Source organism: Struthio camelus, chromosome 1 (assembly GCF_040807025.1).
Source record: "Struthio camelus isolate bStrCam1 chromosome 1, bStrCam1.hap1, whole genome shotgun sequence".
Classification (NCBI taxonomy): Eukaryota; Metazoa; Chordata; class Aves; order Struthioniformes; family Struthionidae; genus Struthio; species Struthio camelus.
Genome location: NC_090942.1, coordinates 137,637,331 through 137,653,680, shown reverse-complemented (window position 1 = coordinate 137,653,680; position 16,350 = coordinate 137,637,331). Strand labels below are relative to the sequence as shown.

General features: G+C 37.6%; 1 protein-coding gene across 5 annotated transcripts in view; it reads right to left on the bottom strand.

The window, feature by feature from the left end:
• The window catches only part of ADGRG2 (adhesion G protein-coupled receptor G2), a 68,617-nt gene that overhangs the window by 27,076 nt on the left and 25,191 nt on the right, over nucleotides 1-16,350 (bottom strand). For 4 of the 5 annotated variants that reach the window (XM_068918564.1, XM_068918537.1, XM_068918546.1 and 1 more), the window contains 6 exons: nucleotides 7,493-7,519; nucleotides 5,774-5,800; nucleotides 4,118-4,162; nucleotides 3,979-4,011; nucleotides 3,023-3,064; nucleotides 503-559 (listed from right to left, as the gene is read on the bottom strand). In XM_068918564.1, the coding sequence (XP_068774665.1) occupies nucleotides 503-559; nucleotides 3,023-3,064; nucleotides 3,979-4,011; nucleotides 4,118-4,162; nucleotides 5,774-5,800; nucleotides 7,493-7,519 (231 nt within the window). The remainder of the gene's footprint in view (nucleotides 1-502; nucleotides 560-3,022; nucleotides 3,065-3,978; nucleotides 4,012-4,117; nucleotides 4,163-5,773; nucleotides 5,801-7,492; nucleotides 7,520-16,350) is intronic. The other variant, XM_068918554.1, reaches the window with a different exon arrangement.

Here is a 16,350-nt window from a genome sequence, read left to right as displayed (position 1 = left end):
AAGCATTTTGAAAGTCAGCGACACACATCAACAAGATCTCTATCTACATTTTTGTTAACACGCATAGAGGGAACATCAATGCCCTTTCCATTTCCCTTTGTTTGTCTGCCCTGCCACATTATGCTTTTAAAATACACGCAGTTTTTTTTACAATGATTCTTCTAAACCCTATTTCAACTTCTATTCCTGGTTCAGGATTAGGCTTAATATGGCAGAGGCTAATAGCATACTAACTTCTTTTTTCTTGGGTTAGTAATTCTTATCTGTAACTCTGTATCCTCTGATAAGAAATACTGATCAAAACCAGAGTTGATTGAACATTACTTCTAATACAAAACATGTTTAACTTAATTTTTAAAAAGTCATACACAATCTCTCTAAATTAGCAAAAAAAAAACTTACTGCAGAGCTAGATTTTATAGCAAATGCAAATTGTCACGTTACTCAGAAGAGAAAATAGTTGGACATAATTTTTACAAGAAAGAGAAAGAAAAACACTAACCTGAAAAATTACAGGTAGTCGATATATTGCATAAAATGGTTTCTCCTGGTACAGTTTCTGAAAAAAAAAAAAAAGTCTAGTGAGTAAAAATAGTGAATTTAAAGTCAGTCCTGACAAACATACACATTTACAATCACGTCAGGGCGTTAGGAAAGGGGGGCAATTTAGCTCTAGCCTAGCTTAGTACTAGTGCCTAAAGTAGATGATGCCTGGGGGGCTGCAGGACTGAACTGCAAATGAGCTCGAAAGACATTGCTGAGGATGCGACTGCAAAACCAGCTAGAATCAGCCCTCAAAAGATATAGAACAGAATGAACAGAGGTCACTGTTAACCCTCACATAAGATAAGGCACTGTGGAACAGGAACATAGTCCTGGGATGCAGACATGAACCAATCAAAAGGAAAGAGACCACCGACTCAGGAAAGAAGACTGGAAGAGACTGTCACTGGCAGGCAGGGAAACAAGACTGTAAGGAGTATAACTACCCCAGAATTTCTTTGTTTGGGTCCCTCCCCGGAGGCCCCCAGCTCGAGTTGTTACTTTGCTGTACCGTCATTTAAACCTAATTTCGCTGCGGGATGCACGTGAGACTCTGCTCCTCAGAAACCTAGGGTCGCACTGTTTCCAGGTTTTAAATTTAAAGGTCTTTTCCTTTTAGAAATACTTCACATACTATCTAGGCTTCATTTATCTAGGGTACTTGCCATGACATTATCTAAGAGCTAGCATTCAGACTGGCACACACTGTTTTTTTTAACTTTCTGCAATAGTTTCGAAAGACCTACGTGCAAGTAGTCTCTGCATTTAAAAAAAAATCTCACAATTTGGTGGACACCAAAGTAGCAATTAAATATATTATAATACAGTCGTATCTAAGACCGTATTTAACAGACTTAAATTTAAGTTGTTAATTTATAGATAGGACTATATTCTAGCAGGGGTGCATACTGCCTTTCCAATAACTGTGCATTGTGTGGCTATTTTCCAAAGTCTGTACCAGCAACTAACTAGAACGAATAGAAGTAAGACAGTCAACTCCAGGACTCTCATTGCAAATGTCCAGACACGACAAAGACCTGATGAAAAGGGCTCTTTGTCTAGATTACCAAAAAGCAGTTGACATTGTCAAAGTAACTGAGTCAATAAACTCTTCCTACATAATCAAGATTACACAGAAATCAGCATATCACGAGCAGGCTCTTTAAATACCACAGTATGTGATATTTCATTATGTGATCTATTATCTGTTTCTCAGGATCCCACTACAGCTACTCATGAGAGTATGAAAACTAAAAACTACTCTGCCTGATAGAAGTGAAACCATGGTGACTGGAAACACACTCTCTTATCGAGCATACCATGCTTTAGTTACAGCAATCCTTTTGCTACTGCCATATTTTTAACCCTACCTACACTGCAAAGGAAAATACTGATCTCAGATTCAGGGTACTGCAATCAGACAGCTCAGTTGTATAAAATCAAAGTAAAGGAGAAAGATATTTGCATCTGAGATAAAATTCCTGCACTTTATCATAAAATCAGATGTGGCAGCAAACACTTCCTTATAACACTTAAGCAAATTCCTCAGTTACTAATGAGGATCAGCAAAACAGTGCAAAATAAGCACATATTTTGGTATGATAATTCAGATTGTCCTCCTAACAGAAAAACAAGTCCTGTCCTCTCAGCTGTGATCATTAGCTAGTACCAAATGAGATTGAAGAATTAAAAGGTTCTTCAATAACTGAATTTTTTAAATTATTAGCTAGATGAAGAACAACAACATTTATAAAAATGCAACATACAAAACAGGAACGTCACAAAAATAAGGAAGATGATCAACCTTGTATTTACAGAGAACCTGTATGCGTGCCACCTAGTCCTGCCTGGGACCTCTGCATGCCATAATGCACATAATAAATAAGCAGTGTGGAGGATCAAAGCCTGACCAAAAGTCATTAACCACTCCAATCTCCAAAGATCATCAGGTAACATAGCCACAATCTTCTTGCAGGTCACAGTCTCATAGTCAAATTATAATAGCCAGTATGGCTCCAAGCCATCCATCACTTATGCTAATAGTGTGTAAATATATTCTTGTCACTATACTAGGCTCCTACATGGGTAATAAAATATTAAACTCAGTCTAGTCCTAGAGACTGGATCTGGCCAGAGAACATTAGATCTGGATTCAGTCTTCTTCAATCATTGAAAAGCATGAGAATTTTTAAGTAAATATGGTTCCTGGGACTGCATTTCTTAGATCTGTGTGTCCCCTGACAATCTGCTGCTCTGACTCACAAAACACTCCAACCACCCTTCTGTAGGTGACATGTAGGTAAGCATTGCAGAACTAGACTTTCTACCAGACTGCAAATCAATGCAAAGTAAGGAAGATTGCTAATATGACAAACAATTATACCAAGAAAAATACTTGAGTGCAGACCTCCTGAACTCACATACACACTTAAGTTTTGAGAAGTACCAAAGAATATCAGTAGTGATATATAAATCCTACCTGGTGTTATGGTGGAATAATAATCAGTGATGTTAAGAGTGTCTGTTAAAAAAAAAGTTCTGAAATTAAGTATTCACATTTTAATTTAAAAAGTCTGTGAAATGCAAGTCATAAAAAGAAGTTGCCTTATTCGCAGTTTAGACTCTTTCTTTCTAGGAGAAGTGTAAACACACAATCATTTTTTTTATAAGGTGATCAAGTTACTTTCTGCACACGAAAGGAAGAAGCAGCATTTTGGGTAGGTTCATCTAATCAAATCTTTACATCTCTATCTGAGCCAGTTACTGTAGGCTCCCTATTATTCAGTGGAGAAAGAGGTGGTTTTAAGGTGTGATTCATTTGACCTATTCTACAGGAGTACTTTAAGATACGGTGAAGCCCATTCTAAAAATGCCTCTTTCTCTCAGCTGTGAAGGATAGCAGGATGTCTAGCTCAGATGCAGACATACAGGCAGCATCTGTAGTGATGTGGGATGAATATACTCCAAATGCAAACATCAGGAAAAATGGTGTAGCAGTTCTCCTGACTGGGTCTGTACTGACCCTATCTGGCCAACATATCAAAAGCACATTTATCATGTAAGTGTCTTTAAGCAACGGTGTGTACATTTTAGTTCTGCAAAATACTTTAAATAGTACCAGAAAGTTTAGAAAGCATTCTATCTATAGGTATACCCCCCCCCCCCAATAAAAAACTTGATAAAAATAAACATGTCCAGTCTGGGCTCTGACAAGGAATTTAATATTTTGACTAAAAAAGAAAGGTTAATGGCTCAGTGTTAGTTTAATGTACTTCAAAGCTCTACCAGTGACAACTTAAAACATAGATCATATGCTTTTTAAGATACTGTAAGAAAAGAATTTGGGCTAAATGAACCCCAGTTTAAAAAAGCAAACCTTCCTGAATGCAACACACACCTTCCTCCAGATCTCATTCACATTATGCGAATTCTCACCTGCAGTTTGTGCAGTTTCTTCTGAAGACGTATCTGAAGGAGAAAATGAATAACAGTAAAAACAAAAATAACAAATAAAAATATAAAAAAATCTAAAAGTAACTACATCTAAATAAGAGAAATGTTAATAAAATCTTGCCTGAAGGACTAATAGGATAGGTGATAAAAGTAACAATAGAGGATTCTGTAAAAAAAAAAAAAAAAAAGAGAGAGAGAGAGAGAGAAAAGAAGTAACAATGGCAGTAATGTAATTCTTTATTTCTAAGCATTTTTGAGAAAGATGATCAAGTATGCAAAACTTCCAAAAGGAACAGAATCTTAATGCTCTGAGTTCCCTTTTATGAGCGCTTCTCTGCTCAGTAAGAACTGTGAACATTGTTTCAAAAATCTGAATAAGTATCTGAATACAAACAGCTGGCAACGGAGCTTTTTCAGCTAAGTTCCTTTTATTGGTTTCATTCTCCTGGAAGACACAAGAGGTGACTGGCACATGCAATGGTGGTAACTGTGCTCACCCCACGGCCCTTTTTTTGCATTTGTCCACAATAATCCTGACCAAAGATGACACACTGAGCTTGGCAAAACGTGCTTCCAAATTCTTATTTTTGCCAGAAACTATATATAAATAAAGTAGAATGAGGATGTAAATATTTTTTTAGCCACACAAGAAAAAAAAATTACATTAAGATAGAAGAAGAAAATTTAAAGATTGCTCAGGAAGGATGCACTTAGTTAGCATATTTTAAGTGACAGCACAGGAATATAAAGCCGTGAGAGAACAATGTCACTCCAGTATGACACCTCAGTGACTTTTTTTTAAAGGGGGTACAGCAGTTTCATAACAGAATAATATTACGCTTTCCAAACTGCTTTACTAAAAACATCAGTGTCATCAGTTGTACCAACATACTATATTAAATATAATCAAACTATATTAAATTATTATACTATTATTTTGTTATTATATATTATTATATTTAATTTTATATTAAATATAGTAGAAAATAGTTGGTTACTTGGCAAAGAGAGAGTAGTATACCAAGAAAAAGCAATGTACTTCATGATACAGAGCAGGTAAGGGAACTTTTCTTTCAGATATGTTTATTGTCATTACACTAGCCATTTTAAACCTTTTCAAAAGTGCCCTCTTAATTTCATATGTACAGTAAGAGCTAAGCATATTTGTTTCTTCAGTAACAATCCTGAAGATAACTGATTTTCGAAGGCAATTAACCAGCAGCCAAAATATGAGGAATCAAAGCAAAAACTAAATGCTGGCTCCATCTGTATCATTTTGTTTGGTAGAAACAACTACAAACATTGAATTGGCCCCAATACACCCTCAGAGAAAGATGGTACCTCTGGTCCCACAAGTTATTAGTCTTCTTTTTTTTTTTTTTTTGTGTCTCTGAAGTGTACCACACTGCATCAAATGACGGAGGTGTGTGTATTGGACAGGTGGAAGGCAGCTCTCTCCCTGCAGTGTTCTCCCTCTGCCATCTCTGCAAACTACCCGCTATTAGGGTTACAAAAGGCTCTTGATCAAGCAGCTCGCACTTATTTCATCCCCAACTGTCACTACTGCAAACCGGGAGTGATCCCATAAGCTATGCTAGTCCATTAAAAATAGCGTGAAGATTTAATTTTCATTAAAAAAAACAATGAAAACCCATTAAATGTTGGAATACCTTTACATTACAACTTCTCCTAATTACTTCAGATAAAAGCAGAATGAGATTTATCTAACAGGAAATAATGGGCATTGCAGTAACCAGTAAAGCCCTGATTTTCTTACCAGTAATGGTTGTTGCAGCTAATGCTCCTGAATTTACAGCATTTGTTTCAGAAAGAGAAAAAAAAATTAGATTAGCACATGAAGTTTCAGTTACAGAACAGATATAACCATCCTCATCAGCCTTTCCTTATACTGTCAGAAGTTCAGTGGATGCATTCACCAGAAGAGGGCAACACCTGCTCATCAAAAAAATATTTCCAGGTTGAAAAAAAAGTAGACATTAATCTCTGCTGGAATAACATTAAAATTGTTATGGATTTAAATAGAATTCAGCCAAAATTTTATCTTTTCAACAAATATGGGACAATTTGCACTGTATAACGTTAAAGAAACAAAATTCATAGTCCCAAGATACTTGTCACACTAGCCTGAACTCCATATGCCTACCCTGAGTTTCTTGCTAATGGTGGGAATGGGAATTAAACATTTATGACGAGATGCTTGTAGCTGGGTATGAAGAACCCTTCTCAGACCTTGTATTAGAAAACTAGGACTTGCCATTTAAAATGATTTCATACATGCCCACTCTCCTCTCTCTCTCCAGCAAAAAGTAACATCACAAAAAGCTAATTCATTTCAAGTTTGAATCTCTGCTCTTGATAGGAGCCAGCCAACCATTTGTATAGCACACACTAGCCAGTACATCTTTGATCTTGTTACAGTAAGCATTTCGATCAAAAAGAAATTAGCAAATTTGCTCTCTGGTTCACATAGCAATTTTAAAGTAAGCCCTTTCATTTACTGAATGGTTTATGACAGTGCCATAGAGAAGTGAAATCACAGTTATCACAGAAATATAGTATCAAGAACAACTTGTGGCAAATATGAAACACTAGTTTAAAAAAAAAAAATCAAGGTATTTCAATATCTCTCCTAAATCTCAAAAGTTACCCCATAACGTCACTTAAAGTACACTATGATGTAAAACCTTTCCTGTTCCAGAAGAGCTAAGTCAGAGATACTGAAGGCTTCAGCAGAAGAGCGGGGTTTTTTTTGTTAAACAGAGGAAACAAGAAGTTTCTGAAGTGCTAATCCCTTGCATGATTCCTTATTCCTTGCTTGCCTTACCGAACACTAATAATAGCCTCTTTCCAAAGGATAAACTTATGCATAATTTCTGCAATGAAAGGAGAATCAAGAGTCATCTCAGTGGCCATATATTGATTTTCTTGAAAATGACTGATGCTATTTGCATCATAAAATATGCTAATAAACCGTAAGGATGATATGGGTGATTATTCTGAAAATAATTATGTATTGTAAACAATTAAGAAGTAACAGAGTAGCAATCTTCCTATACAGTTTCTAAAGTACAAGAATAATGGAAAAAATGACACAAAATTCCCATAGACCTGTCACCTGTTTTCCCTTAGGCAACACAGGAGCAGTTCTGACTAAACAGGAATAAGATTTTTTAGGTTAGGAGCAAAAGTTTTATTTTTATTTATATATGTGTATATACATACACACACTTCTTTTTAAACACAACCATTTCAGATGGGCTGCTATGCCAACAAAATAACATTTTGTGTTGACAGAAGTTTTGTTTTTGTGAAAATAAATTGTTTGCATTGAACTTCAAGTCTTTTACACTAGAACTCAAAAAAAAAAAAGTTCTAGTTTGTGCAAACATGGCTGTAGTGCACAGGCTAGCATTTCACCTACCTTCAGTGCATGTGACTAACACTACTGATTTTATTTTTATAAATCCATTCTTACCTGTAGGTCTGGTAGTTTCTTCTGTATCTGACAAGGGAAAAAATAGTAAAAATTAGGAGCTAAATGTAAGAACCGAGCATTTTGTAACAGGAAAACAAAATTAAATGAAACAAGATCACGCTCCTCCTCAAAAAACTAAAAACTTAAAAAAGATGACCAAAAAAATCCCAAAGTAGTCAAAACAAAGCAGAAGACAACTAGCATGTTTATTTTTCCTGAGAATTCCTTAGTTAAGCTTTTTTCCAACTTAGGACTTACGTCTTTATAAGCCAGAACCCCATATTAAGAGCCTAGAAGACGTGAATATAAGGAAGAAAGTCCAGAGGCAGGAGATTTCACCTATTTGCAATGCTATTAACTCATCTGGAGCACTTTCTAGTCAATAAGGCCTTGAGACTACTGTTCCTTCCTTAATCACTCCTACCTATTTTCAGGAGGACTGAAAGTAATTTGCCCATTTCCCCCTCTGGCCCCAACTTTCTACTGGGACACCACCAGCTTTTTTTCCAGACACATTAAAGGAACTAGTAAGATGTGCTTTTCCCTTCCAAGCAGAGGTCAGAATCCCTACCTGACTTTTCTCCTTGCTTCCTTAGGGATCTTTCCCGTCAATCTACCTCTGCTTTACCCAGTAAACAGAGTTACCAACAAAATCAGAAGAGAATATTCTTACTTAGTTAAACAGGTCTTTGAGCTGCAATGGCAAAATAAAAATCCCTCAACCTGCTCCTGCCACTCTGTCCGGAAGGTAAATAAAAATCCCTCAACCTGCTCCTGCCACTCTGTCCGGAAGGTAAGTATTCCCTGCTCAAAAAAGAAGAGTGTCTAGAACAACGTTGCCACAACAGATCATGGTGCCAGCTTGCTCTCATCAGGCTTAGCTCTACCCCAGAGCAGACTCTGAAGATGGCCATGTCTAAGTGGCAGACAAAGAAGAAAGTGCAAATACCATTTCCTAGTTCATTCCCGCCCCAGAGATGCCCCTTCCTCACATATGTGAACGTGCCAACTTTCTGCCTGTCACTTAAACAAAGCCTCAATTCAAGCTTGTTTGCAAAACTACTTTGCATTCACTGACAAATGTGTGTTGAATCTTTCTGAAAAGCTAGAAGATGAACTCTAGTGAGTTCAATTTGTTTTTCAGTTTATCACTTTTGGACTCACGGAAGACATATACCAGCCTGCGAGCTTCCCCACTGCCCTTCCATTGCCAGTGTCTCCAGAAACCACTTCAGCCCAGTTGCTTCAGTGAAGAAGAACAACTATACTACATAGCAGCAAACACAAATGTAACAGGGACACACTATTGTGCTTCCACACAGCTTTTTTTGCTCAACTGTGGAAAAAAGATGCAGATGAATCATTCATTTGTATACAGGAAAGAAAATGAAACGTTATCAATACCAGGAGAAGGAGAGAAATTAAGAGAAAAGCCAGGGAGGACAGGAGGTGCGTGTAAGAAAGGGACATCTATTCCATAGATACTCACAAAGTACATATCATAATTACAAAGTAAACCAACATTCACACAAAGAGGTAAAAAAGGTAGACAAGATGGCAAACAGTTCCTACATCTGTAGTATATAAAGAATATGAAGAAAAAGTAGTTTAGGGTAAATTTAAAAGGTAGAAAAAGAAGAATATACAAAGATGACCATACACCTGTATGACTTCCCCTGGGCAACACACAAAGTTCTGACTAAAAATGGGAATTAGCAGTATATGAATTTAATACTCAACAAATCAGTCCTGAAAGTTTTTTAGTTTAACAAATTTTGTTCCACTTATACCTGAATTTCTATTTACAATATAGCAACACCACCACAAAAACAGAGCCATTAACTTTATTCCATCAGCTTTTGAATCCTCTAACCAGTGTCAAATGCATATCTATATATGTATAAATACAGTAAGGAATAGTATTTTGCATTCATTGATAGACACTGTCATGTTGTATACCTAGATTTCTACTAGAGGAATCACAAGGCACAAAAAGAATCCCTGATTACCATTTAAATCTGGGTTTGTACTGAGGCTACAAAGGAGACTATCTATCACACTGATTCAGTTCCATGGTATTACTGTCTGCTCTGTAGGAAATTCCTTTACATAAGAACTCTTCCCTGGCCTAACAATTTTCACTTATTACAGGTATGGGTGGATAACAGCCAGGGATCTAAACGTTAAAGGATTTGATGTTATTTCTACTCCCAGTCACAAGCTATCCATTTCCTCTGTCCTGCAAGGATCCACGGTCCACGTTCATTTAAATGCTTTTAAAATTCCTATCCATCTTTCTCGTACTTGAAAAATTCCAATGCAACTATGGAGTCTCTACGCAGTTGCGCAGCACTGATGTTCTTGACCACAGACGCTAGGCACAGGGAAAATTTGAAGAAAAAAAAAGGAATAAGGAAAAAAGGAAGCATAGCAATTCAGCCCTGGTATAAAGCATACCCGAGCCCAAAGATACTCCCAAAATAAATTCTGTCTCTATCAAGTCTGAATTTGGTCCTATTTCTATAGTCTACCCGTAACAACAATAATTCTAACCTGTAGTGCTTGCAGTTCGCTGTGAAGTTGCATCTGAGAAAGAAAGGCAACAAAAAGCTAACTAATGTACAAGTAATGCGGGAATTAAATCTTGTCTGACACAGTACTGGAGCAAGTAACAAAAGTAAGAATAAATGTTCCTGAGGCAATAATAAGTAAACAGATACATGAATCAATAAAGTCAACCTGCCAAATACATTTATCATTTGCTTATTTTTAAGAATCTATTATTAAATTTTCAAATACTATTCAATTGACTGGAAGAATTCCAGTTCCAATGTAAACATTTTAATTAGGACGTAAAAAGATGCAAATAAGTACTTCAGTTACATACATGAAACAGCAAAGTTCTATCAATGCAAGTTGCTTAAAAATCATGGCTATTTGGAGCAGCTTTTCTTCAATAAACAGGTTTTGAAAGTCCTTAAAAGTACAGCGTGATCAGACAGGAAAGTCGGGACATAAGAATATGAGACTAAATCTCATAATATATACATATATACGTATATATTATGTATTATATATGTGTATATATGTGAATATAACACATAGAGGTCATCTAGTTGCCTACACAGACAGGGAAAAGGAAACGTTCACGTCTCATCTTAGAGGATTTTCATTTAGATGAAATTTTCCCCATTTGATCATCAGACTGGCATGTCAGATTGCGTAGGAGAGGTTTTGCTAAAAATCAATGTTACATCTACTGCAAAGAATTGCACCCCAAGTTATATGCCAATTATTTCATGTAAATAATCTAGAGTTATTAAACTTCTGGTTCCAAGCTCGCTCCGTTTTGGAAATGAATACATCTTTGCTACCCTTATGATTTGGTTGCAGGACATTGTGATACAGGCATATATCTGATTTGATATATTGCATATAAAAGTTGTCCTTCATAGCAAAATTACACAAATGCACACAAAACTATACCTTTATAAAACATAGCTACCAAAAGAAGTGTCAGGCACAACAGTGTAGTAAATGTATTATCTTTTTGTTTATATGTATTCTAGTACCAATCAACTTATAAATAATGCTGATCTTCTGTTTCTAAATATATTTATCACCGATGATCCATCTTTCATTGACCTTGGAAGGTACCACAACACATCAGCTGGCAGTTACTCTTGCCAGATGCACAGATTTGGCACCTTTCCATGTTTTTTCTTCCCCTGACCCATGCAGAATGCTTCCTGTCTAGGGAGCTGGCAGAAAAGGCTGCTGCTTAAGTACCTTGCATCTATCATTCAATTTCTGAGCACCTTAAAAATTGCAGAGTTCATCCAATCCTACTCCCTTACAAATGAATGTAAAAGAATGTTATTCCAAAAGAGAAGACTAAACTGATGAAACATACCAGTGCCTTTTCCAAATGAACTTCACAACACACTTGCCAGCCAGGTGCAGACAGTTATCAGAAAGGAATTAGCAATAATCTGTCCCACACGCGAAGCAATTTTCTACCCCTTATGTTTACAGGATGTTTACAGGAGGTGTTGCAACTGAGAGTCTAGCATTTACCAATTTTGCTGGAGGAAAATAAGTTTTAAAGAAAGCTTGTCATCAGAGTATATCAAATCCCCACAATCCATTCCATTTAACAATAGTATTTAACAGTGAGAGTCATACCTGCCTTTCGAAAGGATTTATGAAGAGCCCATTCAGCTGTTATGGAAATACAGACACAGACTCTATTGCTATACCAGAATGATACTTAGAATAAAAATAGATGCAGTCTGGAGTCTCAAATCTTCGATGAGACAAAGAAATCTCAGTCCATTTTTGTTGAATGCCATAAACTGCATGAACTTTGTAAAGCAGCAACTCTGAAACATGGCAGGATGAATATATTAAAAATTAGATGAGTCACAGTGTACTTTCCTTTTTGGAGTTTTCCTTGAAACTAACTGTTAGTTTTAGTTGATTGACATCCTAGGTTTAAATTTTATTTAAAAGAATGCAGAGAGAGAAAAAGAGAGATGAATATCCTTAGTAAAAAATACACATTCATGAAGGTAAGAAAAAAGCGTAAGTTAAATATTGCACATTCATGCATATCAGCGTATTCAATTTAAGCTATTTCATTAGAGGTACTAATCAAACCCAAGTTATACCAAATACCTTATTTGAGATGGGATTTTACCTACAGAGAAATACAGGTCTTTTTAACATCTAGTGGTGCATGAACTTCATAGATTAGGATATAACCTTAATTTTTATAGTCAATTTTCAGGAAATATTAAGACTTCTCATTATAAACTTTCATTGTGGTAAATCAGGTTAAAATACATGATCCTGTTAAGGTATGTGTTCTAGAGCTCTTACACAAAGATGTTGATACTTTTAACATTGTACAGTCATTAGGTACTATGACACCTATATAATTCCTTTTATAAAACCTAGCATGGGTTTAGGGAAAGCCCTTAAGGCACAATATTTACTTTAAATAATACGTAGAACTAAAGTTGTAGAAATGGTAGTCAAATAAAACAGTTATGCACTGGTAAAACATGCAAATACATTTTTAAGGTAGAACGGAGTGAATAACTAATGGACCAATCCTATATAAACTTAGTTGGATTTTCACTTAGTGAGTATCCTTCCCAGTGGGCAATTGGCTTTCCTAGCACAGAGTGTGAATTCGATCTCCAAAAATTTACTTGCCACTGGTCTTGTCTTACTAAGAGGTTAGCAGTTAGCATTTCTTGCAGAGGCCCTTATTTCTAACCAAAGGGCTCTGGAGAAAATCAAATTTTCAGAAGGAACCCATATCTTGAAGCATGCAGCATCTCACCGAAAAGGGCACCATACTCCATACTGCTTCTGCCCACTAAAAAAAAAAAAAAAAAAAAAGATTCTTCCCAAGGAATCCAACCTTAAGGTCACTCCCAACCTTAAGGTCATTCTTAGATACTCTTGAGGAGACCGTATAGACATAGCCATTAAAGACAAAAAGACAAACTACTTCTCCCATGTTCCATAGCTCTTCAACTTGTTTTGTGAATTTTGAGGGTGCAAAGTAGTATGCTAGGGTGGGTAAGAAAAGTCAGCCTGTGACGTATCTAAGTATTGTAGTTTAGTCAGTAAGAAGGCAGCAAGCTCTAAAAGATGCTATATTCTTTCAGTCACAAATCCAGCAGTACAGAGGGCAAAATAAGCTAAACACAAGCCATGAATTTGAAGCTGGCGAATGCAGCAACTTATGGTGGCATGCATAGTTTGAGGGGGGCATTTTTTCTGGATCACAAATCTAACAGTGACTTCTCTTACAGGACAACATTCATATCTCTGCTGTGACTAGAAATTACCCCTAAAAATAAGACTTTTCACTGACAATGGTGCAGCATTAGGCTAAGTGTTTCATCAGTATCACCTTTGCATAACAGAAGCAGTGGAGGAAGAGAGACTGCCATAGAATATTCAATTTCGGTTACATTTGTCAACCCTCCTCCTTTATTATATTTAAGAACTAGACAAGGAAACGAATACAGTTTATTTGAAGGCTGTTGAAAGGCCAATCTAAGGTATTCCTAAAGTTGGTATGTAAAAAGGAAAGTACAAAACCCAAAGATGTGCTAGTCCTTTAGGTTATCCTCTAAGAATAAGAGCAAGAAAATCCTCATGTATATGAAATGTGATTTTATTTGCTTCATGCATTTCCATCTGCAACATCATTAGGTCAGGTTGCTCAAATCAGCCTATCTAATGCCCTGCCCAAGACAAGACACTATATACTGTACCTTTCTAGATTTTCAGCAAATAGAGAACATTTCCTGAGGACTCAAACAGCAAATAAATATAAAATAACATTATTCAGCATTACTCTTTGCTTCTATTCAAAGAGAGACAAAGTAGGTCCCCAGAAGAGTTGGGCTTTTCTACAGCAAACAGCACCTCCATTAAATAAGCACCCATTTCTATTACTAACATGCATTACTAGAAAACAAAAGCAGTAAGTCCCTTACTGTCTTCCTACCACTTTACACTGTTCCAACACAAATAGCCAGGTAAGCCAATACTCGAGAATCACCTTTGTGTAGGCAGAAGAAACTGTTCCAGTGGTGTGAAACCAGTTTAGCAACTTTTATCATTGCTTTCCATACCACAGCTGCACAAGCTTACTTGGAAACCCATATTCTTTGCACTGTAACAACCTTCATTTCCCATAATGACTTCTTATGACAAGGGGGATCAAGTGTAACTTGAGCAGCTCCAGTTTCTAGGGAGGCTAAATTCATTAATAACAGTACTTAAGGATAGGTCCACAAATAGAAGTAGCTCTTGCAGTGACGAACTTCTGACTACTAGGACCTGTGAACTGAACCTGTAACTCCCAGCTAGGCATTGGAGACAATTCCTACAGAGAGGCTCTTCAGAGCAACGTTCACAAGAGCTGATAATCCACAGTCCTTTTTGGACTTTGTGTGTTTAAATTTGGATTACAGACCCCAACTCCAAGTGGCACTGAACAGCTCAGCTCCGTTTCCTTGATTCTGATGCCAAGGTTGCTCTTTCCAAAATTGAGGCAGGAACTCATCCCTTTCTTTTAAAGCTCAGACAGAAAAGAGAGATATCAGTGCCTTGCCCTCTCTACAATAAAAGCCATGTGCTTACAGCATTCCCTAGTGTAAGGGAAGCTAACTGTCAGCATACAGGCTATTTTAGCTCATGATGGTCTCCAGATGTCCTGCTGAAGCTGTTCCACTATACAGAGCAGAATTCAAAATCAATTCAGTCAAAGGAAAAGGGGGAGAATAAGATTTTGCAGCACAGCGGTCAAAAGGGGAAGGGCAACATTTGGGTTCTGGTCCCCTGCAAAAGGAATGGTCACTCATAGCATGCCTTTTGTCCAGGACAAAAATTAGACACAGGATACAGAAAAAGCCCTTATAATGCACATGATGTACAATGATCTACCTCCAACAGCAAGAATGAAAAGCACTCCTTTCTTCTCCCTACCTCCAATCTAACTTAAGGTCAGTACACTTTTTTTTTCTTAAAGGTTTTTGAAAGGCAATTCCCTCCTAGATTCACCTGTCTTCAGGCAACCACCTTTGCCACCAGCAGCAGAGGAGTGCGGTGCAGCTAGGATGTGGCTGGAGATAACAACACCCTGCAACAATTAAGATGCTGGTAGCTGCTTCTTTGCTCCCTTATCTCAGAGGAACCGAGTTGCTCCTGACTAATACTGTTTCACGCAATGCTTCACGATTCCCTTTAGACTTTTGCACAAGCTGTCCTTTAAGCAAGCCTGAGGCAGCAACTGCAATGCTTTCTTGGGAAAAGGAGATAGGAGTCTGAATGGCACTAGACCAGGGCCTCCAAACAGACACCCACATTGCCCAGTCTGTGTTGTACGGAGAGGCAGGGGCCCAGTACAGCGGGAAGGGTCACATGTGCTGCTCCACATCTCTCTGGAAACAGAAGTGAGAGAATGCAAGGGCTAGTTGCCTTCTAGTCAGATCCAGGCATGAAATAGGCACTGAGCCCTTAACGCAGCAGCAACAGCCCTAGGAATCTGCAGATGAACAGATGATTTTACTGGCAGGACAATATACAGCTATAAACTTCGTGTTCTCGGCGTTAGGGTACAGGTTTACAAAATAAAACGCTTAAAATTTCACTTGTATTTATTGAAAACATACATGCTAAAAGTGAGAACAGTTCATTTATAATATCACCTAGGATTATTTCTTCCAAACCAAAGATACCCTCTGGTAGGTTATATGATAAAAAGCTCTTCTCCACAAGCACAAAGGAGCGCAGAGAGACAACAGTATGTGTGGAAACCAAAATAATAACCTGCCCCTGCCCCATCTATGCCCAGGCCCATCACAGGAGCACAATCAGCCCATCAAGGGCTCATCTCCACAGCACAGGAACCATCAGCAGGCAGAGGAACCCAAATCACCTGCTCAGAGGAACAACACCCTGTCCACGCTCCTCCAGGGCTGTCCCAGGAGAGCATCAGCTCCATGGGCCAGGTGTGAAACCCACCAAGGCGATTACACAGGTGCAGCTCTCCAGAGCACCATTCGGACTGAGGGGAGTTTCTGCTTAAGGGTATGGGAGACACGGTGGGATGCAGGGGAAGAGCATTTGGGGATTGTGCAAGACTTGGTATGGGATGGGGGTGTTCAGAGGACAAACCAAACACAGGAAAGGGAGGAAGTGACTGGGGAGGAAGAAATATGGGAAAATAGAGGGATACAAGGGTGGTCAGCATGTTTGTCCGGCCATGCCCTGTGCCTGATCAGCACAGTCTGTCCTAGTTTACTAAATTCCTTTCTAACTATTTTCCT